The following is a 16,537-nucleotide window of genomic DNA, read 5'->3' as shown; positions in this document are numbered from 1 at the left end:
TTTTGCATGGCTATAATCTAATGTTTGTCTGTGCCAGGTGAATACTGTTTGAGATAATTTTAGTGAATGTCTTCTGCATTTCAGGTAGGACGCTGTGAGAGTTATTCTTGTCGTCGTCTTGCCTTTCAAGTATGTCTATCTTTTCCCTCTTTTAGTCTGCGGACAATCGTGGTTTTTCCAGTCACTGTCGTCATATAACACCACAAGTGACAGGAATTAGTGGTTTTCGCAACGATTTGTAAGTCCTAATTTTGTTATTCCACTTGATACGGGAAAAGGAAATGCCATAACCTCAGAATTAGTTGTGCATCTTTTTCCTGATGTCATGTTTTTCGTCGTGTGGAGTTACGTTATCGCTTTCTTTGCTGTTACTTGTAAATGTCAAGCCACGACATAGATAACAGGGGGAAAATTATTAGCATTAGATTGTGTATGTCTTAAAGTATGTGTTTTGAAGCTGAAGTGTAGCATTTCTAACTTAAGTATTAGACTTTCATACTAACATAATTTGCCCAAGAATTTGTAGACTAGTATCACTGTATGGGAGTCCGAAGTACAGCACTGTATTTTTTGTAGACTTTTAGTAGTTGGTAATTACTCATTGTTTCTCCGAAGTATAGTAAGTGGATGGAAAAGTAAGTACTAATAGAATGCCCGCGAGTAGTCCCAGATAAGCATAGGTGTTGCCTTTCCTCTAATGTTAAAATTATGAACCTATTAAATTACATACAAATTTTATAGTACTAAAGCAGGAATTGTGTAGATGTGTTTTATTAGCATACACTGCCGTTTAAATGCTTATAGCTCAGAGAAAAGTGTGTAAATTTCGATATATTATTCTCGCCTTGTAGATGGTTGAACAGTGCAGAGATGCAAAGGAGTACGCAGAGGAATTTTCGGCTTTAAGCAGAGTGAAAGAAAAGAAAGTAGAACAATATTAAACACTATGAAACAGTTATACTTTTATTCCCTTAAACTGAGTAAAACAGTTTGACATTTGATTCTAAAATATTTTGCAGAATAACAGACGTTGCTTCTATTGCTCACCTGAATGGCGTTACGTAACTTTTGGTGTATATGCTCGGGACGTAATTGCGACCGTTGGTCCCGTCAAAGCACACGTGGAACACAATACGTAATCTCATTTTGTATAGCAATTGAGTTATCTCCGCGCTATACAGCAGTTTTTCTTGACACTTTTTAGCATGCAAATTACCATTTCTTTTGTTTACCATTATTATATGTTCACAAACATACGACTGAACTTGCGTATACCAAATATAGCTGACAGGTATGTGGAGCGCACTTTTTTAAACAGTTGACACATATTGTAGTTCAGATGAAGAAACACGGTGGTATCACAATGCAGCAGCTCATATTCCCGGGAAACAGCTGCAGAAGCACTTTATTTCGGGGAATTAAACTGTCGTGGAAAAACAATACAGATGAAAAAGTTTATAGGTAGAGCGCACGTTTACCATAGAAAGTTGATAAGAAAAACATATCAGTGTTATGGGAAGAGAGACTGAAAGAAATAGCAACATAAAGCGATGATTAATGCAATGATTTTATGTAAGAAGCGGTTGGTTTAGCTTCTACTGATAAGCTACCGGCACATGACTCGTAGCGCTGCACTTCTCGCAATTGGCAGACGTTAGCTCCCTAAGCACAGCAAGATTTCGCGACACGCAGTCGGCCGTAGACCCCTCAGCGCCGGATACACGGGTGTGGCACTCTTAACGACGACGGTGCGATCTGATGGCGATGTTCCATTTACACGGCACAGAGCTGTCGGTAACTTGAGATTGATGCTCGTCTGTCAAGCTCTGGCGATGCTAGTGATCTTAGTCCGGAGGCTGTCGGACACTCGGAAGTCGGGTGCCGATGAGATGTGGGGGCCAGTAGTGAGAGGTAGCCACTGGGTTAGAGGTCCTCGGCGTCGAGGACTCCGTCGGCGTGCAGGTCGTGCAGCACGTCGATGAGGCGCTGCTCGGTGAGCGGGTCGCCGAGCGCGACGTCGACGGAGCCGATGCAGAGTAGCAGCGCGAGCAGCTGCGAGCGGCGGTAGTCGGCCTGCAGGCGCTGGCGGTCGTAGGCGAGCTCTCGCTGCACGTCGAGGCGCAGGCTGCGCGCCGCGGCGGTCAGCGCCGACCAGTAGCCGTCGAGCAGCTCGGCCGTGCGCTCGCGCCGCAGCGCCGTGCCCACCGAGCTGACGAGCAGCAGCGCCACGTCGTTGGTGGGCCGGCTGTACGTGACCATCTGCCAGTCCAGCACGGCGCACTCGCACGCGCCGCCGCTGCCGCCCGCCTCCTCCTCGGGCTCGCCCCCGACCACGCCCCCGCGCTCCCCCTCGTCGTTGCCGCCGCGGAACAGCAAGTTGTTGCACCAGAAGTCTGTGTGCGTTATCAGCGCCAGAGGCTCCTGCCGGCACAGTCGATTATTTTGCGGGTCACAGACATCTAGTCTAAAACCATTATTATTTGAGGAAGCTTATAATAATTTAGACGTGCACGTTGGGGGAGGGGGGCAAAGGAGAGAGTAGTGCCGTGTGCAGTTACGTTCACGTGATGTACGAAATCAGCAGTTGATCTGGTTGGAAGCAGGGCCGCTACTAGGTGTTTTACCGCCCTAGGCGAGAATTGAAAAATGATGACCACCACCACCACCCGACAGCCTAGCAATGCAAATCTCGCATTGTTCGTTTGGTTATTAAACAAAGGTGGCCAGGCTTGCTTCTTTTCTGGTGACAGTTCTCAATTTTTATCCTTTGTCCTAAATTCCTTCAATTTGAAATTACTTTTTTCCGCCCAAAAATTTTGCGGCCTTAGGCCGCCGCCTATTCTTTCCTGTTTCCTTATGGTAGAAAAGGCCCTGGTTGGAAGAATGGAATAGGTACAAAATTGGTTCCATTGGACAGCAGTGAAACCCTACTTTGCTGTTACAACTGCCCTGTAAGTATCATGTTCGTCGCATTACTAACTCGTCACGTTTTAGTAGTACATTATGAGGCTGGTACAATCGTAAATCCAGATGTTTGAAGTTCATAATACCACAGTCAATTCCAGAAATTTTAGAAAAAAAAAATCTTTTTCTCTATCCGAATTCCGACCCTATCCTGCCCAGTCCTATCGATTCAGTATCTGTTTGAACGAAGGCAGAACATGAATGTTACTAGCAGCCAGTTCACCCACATCCATTTGTCGTGACACCTTCCAACTATTTCGGAGTTCACGCCGAAACGAATGAGTTCCCCATCTTTCCGCGTTACCTCAGATTTGGGTACAATGTTACTAAATAACGTGTCTCCCATCGGTAAAAATTTACACTAGTGGTTATCAAAAGTAGACACTTGATTCTGTTTCAACCTGTATTTACTTCCAAAATTATTAAGGTTAGTTGGTTCAAGCAGTAATGTCTTAAAGGATAGTGTAAGATGAACATCGACAAAAGGAAAGGAGGATAATGGAATGTAGTGCTGAAGGAATTAGATTAGAAAACGAGACGCATAAAGTAGTAGATGAGTTTTGTTATTTAGGCAGCAAAATAACTGATGATGGCCCAAGTAGAGAGGATATAAAATGTAGGCTGGCAATGGCAAGAAAAGCGTTACTGAAGAAAATAAATTTAACATCGAATATATAGACTCAAGTGTTAGGAAGTCTCACCAGCTGCGACATAGTCGCGTATACGAACAGTGAACATTCATTAGGAAGTCTGTTCTGGAGGTGTTGTATGGAAGCGGAACATAAACGATAAACATTTAGAGAAAAAAGAGAATAGAAGCTTTGGAAATGAGGTGCTATAGAAGAACGCTAAAGATTAGGTGGGTAGTTCATGTAATTAATTAGGAGGTACTCAGCAGAATTGGGAGACCAGAAATGTGTGGTGCAACGTGACTAAAAGAATGGATCTGTTGACAGGGCATACGGCACACCCTGAGACATCAGGTGATCACCGATTTAGTACTGAAGGATAGTGTGAGGGGGTAAACATTATAGAGGGAGACAAAGAGATGAATACTGTAAGCAGATTCAGAAGGATGTGTGTTGCAGTAGTTACTTCGAGATGAAGAGGCTTGCACAGGATAGAGTAGCATAGGGATCTGCATCAAACCAGTCTTAGGACTAAACACAACAATTCTAGGTCAAGATTTTTATTTGATATTTTGGCTAAGCAGTGGTTAAGAGGATAAGTGTACACTCAGTCACCTGCGGCGCGAGCAGGCTGGCTATGATGTCCTTGGTGCGGGGCCGCAGCGCGAGTAGCGCCGCCAGTACGGGTTCGAGACCCGGGCGGCGCTCGAGAAAGGAAGCGAGCTGCGGCAGGCCGCGCTCCACCAGCTGCTGGTAGGAGTCGGTGGCGCGCGCCGTCTGGAACAGGAACGGGTACCGCTGTGGCAGCGACACCGGTCCGCTGCCCTCCCCGTCACCCTTCACCTGCAGTCAGGAGAAAAGGGTGTTGTTCGTTACTAATGCTGCTCGGCATTCTGAAGAGGTTCGGCGAGGGAGGAAACAGTTCGCTTAGAAAAAAAACAAACACGTTGACAGAGTGCAAAGCACTGACCTTGAGCGCCAGCGAGAGGGCGTGCAGCCTGGCGACGGCGGCGAGTGCGGCGTGCGCCTGGCGCAGCGAGAGTCCGCGAGAGAAGTCGGCGCCGCCGAAGCCGCGCGCGCGCAAGTCCTCCAGCACGAGCACGCTCTCGCCGTCGGGCCCGGGCTCCGTCTCGGCCTCCGGAGGGACGTAGCGCGCGTGGTAGCACTCGGGGATGGGCAGCCGCACCGCGTCCGCGCCGCTGCCCGCCTGCCGCCGCGCGAACGCCTCTAGCTCGGGAACCACCTGCAGCCGGAAGCGCCGCGTCCGGCGCGCTTTTGTCACTGCCGCGCCTACCGTGCATGTTCTGTTCACCAGTACAGCGCTCAGCTAAAGGCGACGCGTCCGACGCCGCTGCCGGAGCGCTGCCAGCAGATCCGGCTCGTTTATGGCGCGGAAGGCGACGGCTGTCTCTCCAATTAAGAGGTCGTGGCCGGCAAGCACTGAATGACATCATTCATCTATCTCGGGTTGCTATAGTTCTGTAAACGGAAGCGCGAGCTGGCTACTCCTCACTTCGTCTGCGACTCGCCGCATTTTAACTGCGTGCGTTCTGCGCATTGTCAAGATAGCACGAGCCGGTTTATAAATGGACCACCCCTCAGTTTTAAGTGAGATCAGACGACTCTGTTTCTTGTTCAAAGATTTTATGTTGTGTCCGACATTCTGTGTAAACTGTCAAGACGTGAGATTTTAGTGCGTGCATAGGATGGTGGGCTCAGCCAGTCATGTAAGTGATGAGCGAACCTCAATTTCCAGATTCACAGTTCCGCGGCTTTAATAGTACGTCTTAAGACAAGTGCTGTGGCAACTCTTCTTGTTGGCGTTTGAACCGTTAGGAGTCTCTCTCTCTCTCTCTCTCTCTCTCTCTCTCTCTCTCTCTCTCTCTCTCTCTCTCTGTGTGTGTGTGTGTGTGTGTGTGTGTGTGTGTGTGTGTGTGTGTGTGTACGGAGAGGGAGACACATTGTCTAGCTCAAGCCTTGTCTGCATGTCACATTTTAACCACATTCATCTCTTGTAGTATTCGTAATGGAGCTGGTAACCATGACGTTGAACGCCATAAACAAACACCATCACCACCTAGAAGCTGTTCTACAAGCTCATACAGACCATTCAGCAGCGCGCCTTTTGAATCATTGCTGACGTTGTGCGCAATTACGCCTGGGGAGTGTTTTCCACTAAACAAATTAATAGTATACGGAAAAAAATTAGTAACTAATAAAAGTAATGCATGGAACTCAGACTGAGTCTACGCATATAACGTTGCACTGCAGTGCCGGAGTCTGATACAGTCCACGGCAGAGGCGATGTTTTTCCGGACAGACCACAGCTCCTCCTGCAGAAGCGCTACCCGCTCTTTAGTTTACAACTTTGGGTCGCGTTTCATGGCGTTGCACACACAGTCCGGATAGTTGTTCACGTACACGCACACGCGCGCGTGCGCGGAGGTATCTCGAAAGTGCTGTGTCGCTTATCGCTTTGTACACAGCTCTTAGACTTCCGCGTTGAATAGTATCGCCATGTAACTGACTGAGTGACCAGAGAGGTTGGAGAAAAGCATGGCCATATTGTCAGCAATACAATGAAGTGTAGTCAAACACTGTGGTGTTCAAACCAAACTTCATGACTGCTGTACTTAACCACTCTCCTACGCCTAGGAGCTCAGATTGAACTGGTACATTGCTTGAATTGTCTACATTACTTGGAGGATCACAGCTATCACTGCTCTAATCTGTCGAGGGCAACTTCATTCAGGAGGAGCGCTTAACATCGTGAGCTTGTGCAGGTGTGGCTGCTCATTCGTCATTGCCCCTATGAGCCACGACACTGGTTATCGCGTCACCGAGATAACTGTTGACTATCTGATTTGTACGCTCTCCTAAGCGACAGGTTAGTCGCGGCATTATAAAATATGTTGGCTAATCTACATGCTGTGGAGCACTGCCCCGGTTGTAGACATTGAAAAGTAATGCCGCATAAAAAAATGTGGTAGAGGTCAAATGCTCGCAGTAGCTGTTTGCACTAGAAAACCCGTCTGAGGCGCGAAAAGAAGGTGAAGACGTGAGGGAAGAGAGCAACGTACCTGGGTGTAGAATTTGATTTCACGCAAGTCGAACTGCGCCTCGGTGACGAAGTATCTGCTGAACGGCTCCCTGGGCAGCAGCTTGACGATGAGCGCGGCGGAGCGGTCCGCGGGGTCCGCCTGGTGGCGGTAGGTGGCGCGCACCGCCACGATGTCGCTCAGCACCGCGTCCGCCGCGTCGCAGCCCGGCCGGATGCACATGTCCACCACCTCCACCTGCTCGCACGGGGGCGGTCAGGGAGTGGAGGGCCGACTAGGCGTTAGGGGGGCAAAAACTGTGTCGCAGTGTGTGGTTTGTCTTCCCCGGCACCACGAAACGAACGTGTAATGCACTGGTTTATAAAAGAAGGTTCTCATTTTGCATTATATTCCTAGAAATTTTGTTGAATTGCTCAGTGAGTATTGTGTAAATAGTGTCAGTACCTTTTGAGCACCACCGCACTCTGAGTGTTGCAACAGCGTGTACGCCACTTCCATTGTAGTTTTATGTCGGAATAGCACTGTGTTAAGCGTTCATTTAGTGTGTCTCGTCTGGTATTTAAGCAGCAAAGAATCGAGGAAGACATTACATCTAAACAGCGAAGAATTTGCGAAATAAATAGTTACAAAGCTGAAGAAAGAGAGAGGACACCGAAATGGCTACACACGGACTTATGGCGTAACAAAGAGGATTTTGAAAATAACTTTGGACGTTGATGGGTCACGCTCATTTGACTTTGTTTTAGCTATCGGTTTTTTATTTTCACAAGGATAACTTAGAGCAAAGCAGCCGTAAGTTACTCCTGTTACAGCTAGGATACCAAAAGTGACATTTTGAGGTATGATTCCGTATTCTTTGATCAGATAATAGCATTCCGTGTTGCTGCAGTTGTGAAAAATTAACTACTTTCATTCCAGACTATACGGAAAAGACACACACGCACACACACACACACACACACACACACACACACACACACACACACACACACACACACCTGCTGGTGCCCCTTGTGCGACGCGATGACTTCGGCGATCCAGGCGCTGGTGACGGGGCACTCCTCGCTTTCGTCTTCCTCCTCCTCGCCGCAGCTGCTGCCGGAGCCCTCTGCGCTGCCCCCTTCCTCAGACATCGCGAACCCGCTCTCGACCTGCGGGCAAACCGGCTTACTCGCCTGCTTCTGTTAGATCAAAAAGTTGCAGGATGGAAGGCGTTTCTGTTGCACATTCAAATACGTCAGTCAATAGACTCTTCAAGATACCTGTATCGTAAGGAAAAGACATTGCCTAAGTAAACCCTAGCTTGCTTTGTAGCGTTATTTGTTGGACATCAGATATCGTGACGCCATCGGTTCTTCTGTGCGGCTCTGTGTACTAGTGCGCTCGACTGTCATGAAAGCGTGCCTAAAATTTAATTTCTTGCTCTCAGGAATCATGCTTCTGGTAGCCATGGTAGCAATTAAGTTTGAGTTATTTTACCGCACTCTAGTAATAAATAGACGAGTCATCTTTTAGTTAATCAGAATTGACATAAGTCACAGATATGTACGCTCGTTACTATCTGTAGTAGAACCGTGATTTCCTGTCTCGAAAATCCGATATTTTAATGCGGTGATAATAAGTACGGCACACAAGAACCGCCCTTATCACAGGTTAGTCGTGCCTTTTCTTGTGGTAATTGCTTCTGTCCAATCCAAGATTTCAGGTTGACTCCGCAGTTCTATCTACACACATGTAATATTTCCCTGAAATATCCTGTTACAGGGAGTTGGATTTCTGAATGGCCTCTCCTTTGTTCCAGATGTAATAACTTAACTGTGCTTTATTCTTTGTCCCTAAATTTTCAAATCTCGTTTATTAATTTCATTTAAGCAGACTAAATCGAAATTGCGGTAGGTATCAAGACTTAAGAGCAGTGCTATATTTCGAAGGTAAAGGTATTTGTGTGTTGTAGTCAGATGAAATTGGCTTAAAAATTTTGTGCGTAAACAGGAACAGTAGTGGGTGCTGAAGAAAAGAAATGCAGGTGCACAAAAGGTTACTGGATCACTCCATCTGATAAGCTCCGATAGTTGACGCGTGTACGGGTTATTGCGGCAGGGCATTAAATAGCTGCGCTGGCGTTATCGACAGCTCAGATGAGTCACGGGCGGTGACCCTTTCTGCTCTTTGCACGCAACACCGGCTGCCGACTTCCGTACTCGCGCTCTCCGCCATCGATTGAAGAAGAACCCCCCATCGTGTCCCGTTACCTGAGCTTCACGCATTCTCAATAGCGACGACGCGCAATCGCCGCTGTCGATTCTTTCTACTGCGGGTGGAAGTCTCCGAAACTGGCTGGAATGCAGTTGAAAGTACTCCGTTAACGACTGAAGTTTACTTTTATCGTAGACATTTGACATCTGTTCAACCATACGGGCGTGGAGATATGAAACAGTAGAAGGTTGTGGAACATTAGTGAGGAAAGATGTACGGCTGAGCTGAGATTTCCCAGAATGTTTTACCAGAAGAAAAGAAATGCACAGATAAGTTATTTCAGGATTAACCTGCAGCAGTTATCTCGAACAAAATACCCAAGTATGTCACAGTGAACGTGGTACGTGTACGGAGAGTGAGATTTTCCTCCATTAGTGTGAAAGACGAATGGGTGTGGCATAGGCGCTCGTCGAAAGTGATGAACTCGGGTGAAAGTGGTCTAGAGTGGCGGGCGCGAGCAGAGCGGCGCGGTGGCGGCTGGGAGGGGCCGGAAAGGCCGTTGTGACTCACCTGCTAGTGCGTCCCCGGAGGCACGTGGGCAGCAGGGCCGCAGTGCGCGCGTCCAGCCTGCGGCGCGGTCTCGGTGAGACTGGACGGCGCGGACTGTGTCGCCGCGGCGAGGCGCGCGCAATCGATACAGCCAGCGCCAGCGCCGCCCAGACCGGCGCGCCCCCTACCCCAACCCATCCCCCAACCCATCTCCCCTCAGCGCTCCGCTACTACCGCTCTCGATACGCCGATCGCCGTACTCCGTAAACCGCCGTCATTCCCATTCACTGACAGCGGCAAACCGCATTCTAGCAACAATGGAAACTTGAAGCGGACGCGCTGTGGTTACCGTTTCCTTTCTCTCCTCCCCCTCAACTTCGTTCGTTGCTTATCCAGGGCCGATGCTAGATGTTTCGCCGCCCTAGGCGAGAACTTAAAAATGACGCCCCTCATTATTCCACCATTTGCCTCCCCGATACCCCATCCAGCCGATGGCACAACAATGCAGATCTCCTGTATATTTTTAATCATTAAACTAAGGTGACAACACGCCGTCATTTTCTAGGGACAGACCTCAATTTTCATGCTTCATCCCCAGTTCCTTTAAAACTGATAGAGGACAACAGATGCCCACAATTTCTTACTTTTTGTCCGGAACTTTTGAAATTTCCCAAAGTAATTGAAATAGGAAGAATGTGCTGAACATATTAAATTAAAACTCGACTGAATATACAGGTGCAACCAAATTTGACATCAAATACTTACTTCAATTAATTGCAAGAAAATGAAATTGTAAAAGGGTGGAACTATTTTCTGTTACAAATCAGATTTTCCTCGAGTTTAGAAATTATGCTGTACTGGTGGGAGACATACTGAAGCATCAAACTAAATCATTTGGATAATTGTGGTGTTACTTCCTTTCTGTTTTAATTGAAATGTTTTTAGAATAAGGAACAAATCTAATCTTTTACAGCGTCCACTTTCTTGCGATTAAATACAGGAATGAGCCTTGTTTGCATTTTTCATCAAGTGTTCTACAACTTCTATTAGCCACTCAGTCAGTGGTCCTAAATTAGAGACAGCAGCTGCATCTAGCACATTCAGTTGCTCACGGTGGTCATTAAACTGTAACTAAAGAAAAAGTTATGCACATTTTTTTTTTTCACTGAAGCGTTTCATTAAGCAAAGTTATTGGACTTGGTACATTCGTTCTTCTGTACAACAAATTTTTGGCTTCAGTTTATTTTTGTTGTACAGAGTAACAATAGAATTTCAGTATGTCATCAAAATTAGCTTTGCTTTTATGTGCTGTCCCATATGAGTAACATTGAAAACTTGTCGGAAGAAATACTCTGAATGACAGTACTTTATTCTTATTTCACATGAAATTTATCACTTACATTAATTGTATGTTTACTGGACAATCATGATAAAATGCACAAATTCTTTGTTAATTTTCAGTGCTTCTGTTTTGCTTTAGTTTTGAGGCAGGTAGAGGCAATATGTTTACTGTCAAAGTAACTATTTATTAAGTAACTGTTCAGTATGCTTTTCAAAACAATTCAGTGATTTAATTTTTACTCTTTCTGATTTTCTTTCTCCTCATTTGCTCAGTTTTTTCGCTTTTTGATTTGAAATTAATTTTTTCTGCCCTTTGTCGCCTGTAAAAATTTTGCTGCCTTAGGCGACTGGCTACTCTTGCCTAATGTTAGAAACAGCACTGTGCTTACCTTACCCTCCGCTTCTTCCTAATCATTGGATCGTTCCGTTGCTGCTCGACGAATATTCTGGTGGTAGCATTTTTTATATCTATGTTACAGTCACACTTAGCAAACCACTATGAAGTGATTTGCTAATGGTGCTTACTATTGTACCACATATTAGGATTTCTTTCTGTTCCATTCACATATGTAGCACGAGTGGAATAACTGTTCCATAGCCACTTTGCACATTTTAGTTAATATTTTCTTCACAGTACCTATGAGAGCAATATGTAGGGGTCTGTAATTTATCTGTAGATTCTTCACTTATAACTGTTTCTTGAAAGTTTGGGAGTACCCTCTTCTCAGATAGTTGGCTTCTATATTAATGTGTTTCCCAGTTCACATTTTGCAGCTTTTCTGTGACCATCTTCCATCAGTGAAACAAACCTGTGACCAGGTATGCTACCCTTTGATAAGTTGAATACCTCTCCTTAGTCCTTTTTGCTATGGGTCTCAACATTCAAGCAGTATTCTAAGATGGGATCAATGAATGTTTTGTACGCAGTCTCACTCTGTAGATTGACTCAGTTTTCCCAGCAAGTGAAACAGTGTGCTGCCAGCTTTACATAGGGTTTTTGAATATACACTATGTTCAAACATAATGAACTGCCTTGAAAATCAAGAATTATTGACAAGTAGTTGGCACAGATTCAAAAAATATTGTTCTTGTGAAACACAACTAGCTCTTTATTCTCATGTAGTAATGAGTGCTATTGACAGGCTATGGCAGGTTGATTCCATATTTTTAGATGTTCCTCATGCGCAGCTTCTAGTCAAATTGCTTCCCTATGTAGTATCGTCTCATTTGTGAGACAAAGTTCACGAGTTCCTATCAGAAAGGTGACAGTTCGTTGTAATTGGCAGAAAGTCATTGAATAAAACAGCAGTAATATCTGTCGTCTCCCAGGGAAGTGTTGTAGGCCCTCTTGTTCTTGACTGACATGAACGATTTAGGAGACAATCTGAGCAGCCCTCTTAGATTGACTGCATCTTGTAAAGTCATCAAATAATCAAAACGAATTTAGTCAGGATATCTGCCTGGAGCAAAAAGTGGCAATTGACCCCTAAATAATGAAAAGTGTGAAGTCATCTACATGAGTACTAAAAGGAATCTGCTAAATTTTGCTTATACGATAAACCACACAAATCTAAAGGTGATAAATTCAACTAAATTCTTAGGGAGTACAATTACAAATAAATTAAATTGCAATGATCACATAGGTAATGTTGTTGGGAAAACAAACAGAAGACTGTGATTCATTATCAGAACACTTAGAAAACGCATCAGGTCTACGAAAGAGACTGCTTATACCATGCTTTTCTGCCTTCTTCTGGGATATTGCTATGCATTGTGGACTCCATATCAGATAATAATGGCATAGGACATCAAAAAAGTTCAGAGAAGGGCAACTAATTTTGTATTATCATGAAACAGGGGAGAGAGTGCCACGGATGTAATACACAAACTAAGGTGGCAATCATTAAAACAGGGCCTTCTCACGAAATTTCAAACAGAAACTTTCTCCTTAGACTTAACAATATTTTGTTCGCTCCCACCTACATAGGAAGAAATGATTACCATTATAGAATAAGAAGAAATCTGAGCACGAATGGAAAGATTTAAGTGTGTGTTTTTCCTCATACACTGTTCGAGGGTGGAATGATAGAGAAATAGTTTGAAGGCAGTTTGATGAACACTCTGATCATTCGATTTTCTATGCATACAAATTATTACACCGAGACATTTATGCAAATTGACAGAATTAGTTATTACTAATAATTATTTTTATTACATGTTACTACTGTTCAGTGTTTAGTAATTTGCACAGTTTTACATTCAGTTCATTTAAGGCAAGTTTTGAATCTTTGAACCAATTTGAAATGTTATTGAAATATGACTCAATTGGAGACAAGATTTTTCAAATAGTCACTTCTGCTTCACTTCATGAACCTCCATATAACATATCATGCTGCATTTTCTCTACCGAGAAATTTGTATAACATTTCTGCTTTTACTTTGCTGTTCCTCATTTCAGTTTGTCTTTTATCTTTCAGTGAGTGTTTGGACAGTAACTTTGGTGCCACTTACAATTTTTACTCATGACCACAATTCCTTTGGGTTTCAATAGAGATAATTAGATAAGAGTTTGGCATGGTTGACAAATATGTAATCTCATTGTCCATGTACTATTCACTTTATCTACTGCCTCACATTATATCCCTCTCAGACTTCCACTTTATATAACTGTTTGCCATAATTGACACTTTGTCTACCAATATTACATAAGTGGCCCATTACACATATGGCCTGTCTTGTGCTGAACACTGCCTCTACTAACAACTGTCTGACTAGAAGAGAAATATCATAAACCTCTGATTATCACAAGTTATTATTTGTTGTTGTAACTCAAATTTTGTCCTCGCAGCCTTAAGTTATTCATTATTTCCTTTCTGGGAATAAACCAGCTCACACATATTGTACAGTCTGCAGTATTGGAATAAATCCTTCTGGTTTTCCAGGCTGATCTGTTTGAGGTCTGTAAATGTTATCTGAGGTCTTTCCTTTATTAATTCAGTTTGAGGCTGTATTTTAAATTTTCTAAAATTTAAACATCTACTCTGATTGCCCTCCTTCTGAGACACTTGTTGATGTCATTCTGTGCACGTTATGGTTACTAACAGGCAGCAGTAACCTGCTAGACAGTTTCCATCAATTTAACATTAAATATTAGTAGAAGTGAGATTCAAATCCTTGTTTGGAAGTCCAATTTTGTTATGTGGGTAGGAGTTGGGTGTAATTGAACCCTGCCTCACAAGCAGTCTACAGTACAGGTAACATAAAAAGGAATAAATTTGTGCTTGTGTGTTCCACTTGCACAAAGGCAGACCTCTTAATTTTTTTGAATAATCAGAACTTTAGTATTAGTATCCCTAATTGCAAAATATTACCGTGAAATGCTATTATGAACAATATAGTTTTGTAACGAAGATTGTCATTGACTGGAGACAAGTAAATACTAGCAGTCTAATGCACAATCCTGTGCTTCCAGAAACCTGTGTAAGAAGTGACATTATTGTGCACACTTTAATAAGTGTTCAGAAGTAAATAAATATATGCTTCAAATATGTCAGCTAATACAGATTAGCTCTCTAAACTGACAGTAAATATTACTGCAGCATGCTTGACAACTTGATAATTGTATTAAATAGATTTCGTAGTTCTGTTGTAGTGAACACTGCTGGAGTTTTCCATTTTTATGAAACTGGTACAATCTTTCTGAGAGGTCGTAATATTTTCATTAAATAATTCAATATATAAACACATTTTCTTTAAGGGTAAAAAATGGATTTGAGTGACTTACAAGTGTGTTTGTTTCATTTCTCTTAAATTCCTAATGTTTATGTTATTGTGCTGAAAGTTCATGTACGTCAGTATTTGTGCAAACATGCAGGCAAAATAGAAGTGACATCATACATTCTTGCACTAAATTAATCTCAAGAAATGCTTAACAGATGTTAATCATTGAAAATTTTGTTTGCTTTTGAAATTACAGGTGTTGGTCTCCCCTGTTTTGGCAGGATTGGCAGTAGGAATTGGTGTACCAATACTGTTGTTCTATGTATATGGTGTAGTCCCAGTATCACTTTGTCGCTCTGGAGGCTGTGGTGTTTCTACATCCGGAGCAGGAGTTCGTTTTGAATTTGATGATGAGAATGACATCCTGAGTGGATTGGGTGGCTTCGGACCAAGAGGCACAGGTATTCCTTTTTGAGTACTGAAACAAACACTTTAATTTATATTAAACAGAAAATTCAGCTTAGGAATTGTTAAATTACACTGACTGAATGGCTGGTCAAGTACTTATCTTTAAGAAATGCAATTCCTTACAGTGCAAACAATAGAGGCATTCAAAGTAGAAAATTATAATTCTTGCCTTTGTAGCTATACTTTCTTTCTCCAAGATAATCCTCTACACGATGTTCCATTGGTGGGACTATAGTAAATCATAATGGATGATTGCGTGGATTATGGTTGCTGGGATAAGCATAATGGCCTGGGAATGTCATGATTTGACAAGGATGTTTCGGATGTTAGCAGGTTGATCGATGGGGACAGTGGGTGGGAGAGTGACGAGACATATTTCAAGGGCTTGACTTAAACAAATCCTAACCGAGGTGGCATAGTCTATTGAGGTGTTAGAGGCCTGGATGATACCAGAAGATAAGGAGTGCATTTCCCTCTTTTTTATGTGAAAAAGAAAAATGGGAGCTATGTTCTTAGGAGTGTAGGGAGAGGAAACTGCCGAGGAAATTTGTGCATGGACCGGATCTGTCTTGTAGTTTTGGGAAAGGAAACCCAGGAAGAGGTTAATGGTATATATGTTCACGATTTTCGTGTTGGAAGAGATGTGTCTTGTCATTGTTTAGGCTGTAGGGAGTGGAACATTTGGTGTGGAGATAGTGGCAACTGACTGAAGAAATATTGTTGCCTGATTTGATAAAGACTGAGGTTAGAATGCTAGTCTAAATGAGAGGTCAAGCTTTTGGGAAAGTGATTTTGGATTTGGAGAGGAGGAGGAGGAGGAGGAGCAGATCAGTGTTTAATACCCCATCAACAGTAAGGTCATTAGAGATGGCACACAAGCCCGGATTAGGGAAGGATGGAAAAGGAAATTGGCCATGCCCTTTTGAAGGAGCCATCCTGGCATTTGCCCTAAGCAATCTAAGGAAATAACCGAAAACCTAAATCAGGATGGCCTGATACTGGTTTGAACCACTGTCCTCCCGAATGCGAGCCCAGTGTGCTAACCATTGCGCTATCCCACTTGGTTTGGATTTGGAGGGCCAGATGAATTTTAGTTGGGAAACGAGTTCTGCTGTTACAGGAAGTAGAGGATTTCTTCTTCACTAGGAGATAAGACCACAAACATATCAGTATTTTGTACCAAGCCAACAGGAAAATTCAAAGCCCATTAAGATCCACAGGGCCATTGCCTTTGTGTTTTTTTTATTTTTTATTTTAGTTTAACAAAATCTTATCCAGTTCTTAAAGGTGAAGTTCTTATGAGTATAGATATAGTTCATTATTCTGACAATAGGTGAAGCTTCTGTGAGACTATGTTAGACACTGTCAGAGGTACTGTAACAAGGCCAAGAGGCAGTCTGTATGTGGTTGTTGCCTTTTTTGAAGGGTGAGGCTCTTAGAGATGGAGTGCAGATGCTGTTGTACCAAAGCTGAAATACTTTTGGATGGAGCTTTGAAATCTACATTAGGATGGCTGGGCTAGGTTTTTGTATATTTTAGGTAATGAGTTGGGGGTGGGGTGGGGGTGGATCAGGGGCTTTATGAAGGTAATGGTGAGTCACTTAAAGTTTT

At 43.6% G+C, this 16,537-nt stretch overlaps 2 protein-coding genes across 7 annotated transcripts in view; one reads left to right on the top strand and one right to left on the bottom strand.

Annotated features, from left to right (window-relative positions):
- The window catches only part of LOC126484410 (E3 ubiquitin-protein ligase RNF19A-like), a 373,735-nt gene that overhangs the window by 329,520 nt on the left and 27,678 nt on the right, over positions 1-16,537 (top strand). For all 6 annotated transcript variants that reach the window (XM_050107948.1, XM_050107917.1, XM_050107933.1 and 3 more), the window contains one exon: positions 14,715-14,919. In XM_050107948.1, the coding sequence (XP_049963905.1) occupies positions 14,715-14,919 (205 nt within the window). The remainder of the gene's footprint in view (positions 1-14,714; positions 14,920-16,537) is intronic.
- Positions 938-9,529, bottom strand: LOC126484445 (uncharacterized). Its single transcript, XM_050107968.1, has 6 exons — positions 9,419-9,529; positions 7,651-7,803; positions 6,674-6,889; positions 4,564-4,836; positions 4,209-4,436; positions 938-2,421 (listed from the first exon to the last, which is right to left on the bottom strand). The coding sequence occupies exons 2-6, from the start codon at positions 7,783-7,785 to the stop codon at positions 1,924-1,926; spliced, it is 1,350 nt and encodes a 449-aa protein (XP_049963925.1). The 5' UTR covers positions 7,786-7,803; positions 9,419-9,529; the 3' UTR covers positions 938-1,923.

Source organism: Schistocerca serialis, chromosome 1 (assembly GCF_023864345.2).
Source record: "Schistocerca serialis cubense isolate TAMUIC-IGC-003099 chromosome 1, iqSchSeri2.2, whole genome shotgun sequence".
In the NCBI taxonomy this organism is placed as follows: domain Eukaryota; kingdom Metazoa; phylum Arthropoda; class Insecta; order Orthoptera; family Acrididae; genus Schistocerca; species Schistocerca serialis.
The sequence above is the reverse complement of the archived record's forward strand: the minus strand, read 5'-3'. Positions and strand labels throughout refer to the sequence as shown.

Bases quoted from the DNA above. Each gene is read 5' to 3' on its own strand.
- LOC126484445 (XM_050107968.1), bottom strand. From the start codon at position 7,785: ATGTCTGAGGAAGGGGGCAGCGCAGAGGGCTCCGGCAGCAGCTGCGGC. The intron at 6,890-7,650 runs GTGTGTGTGTGT...CCGTGCGAGCAG, and splicing joins CGCACAAGGGGCACCAGCAG to GTGGAGGTGGTGGACATGTG. The intron at 4,437-4,563 runs GTCAGTGCTTTG...TCCTGACTGCAG, and splicing joins CCCTCTCGCTGGCGCTCAAG to GTGAAGGGTGACGGGGAGGG.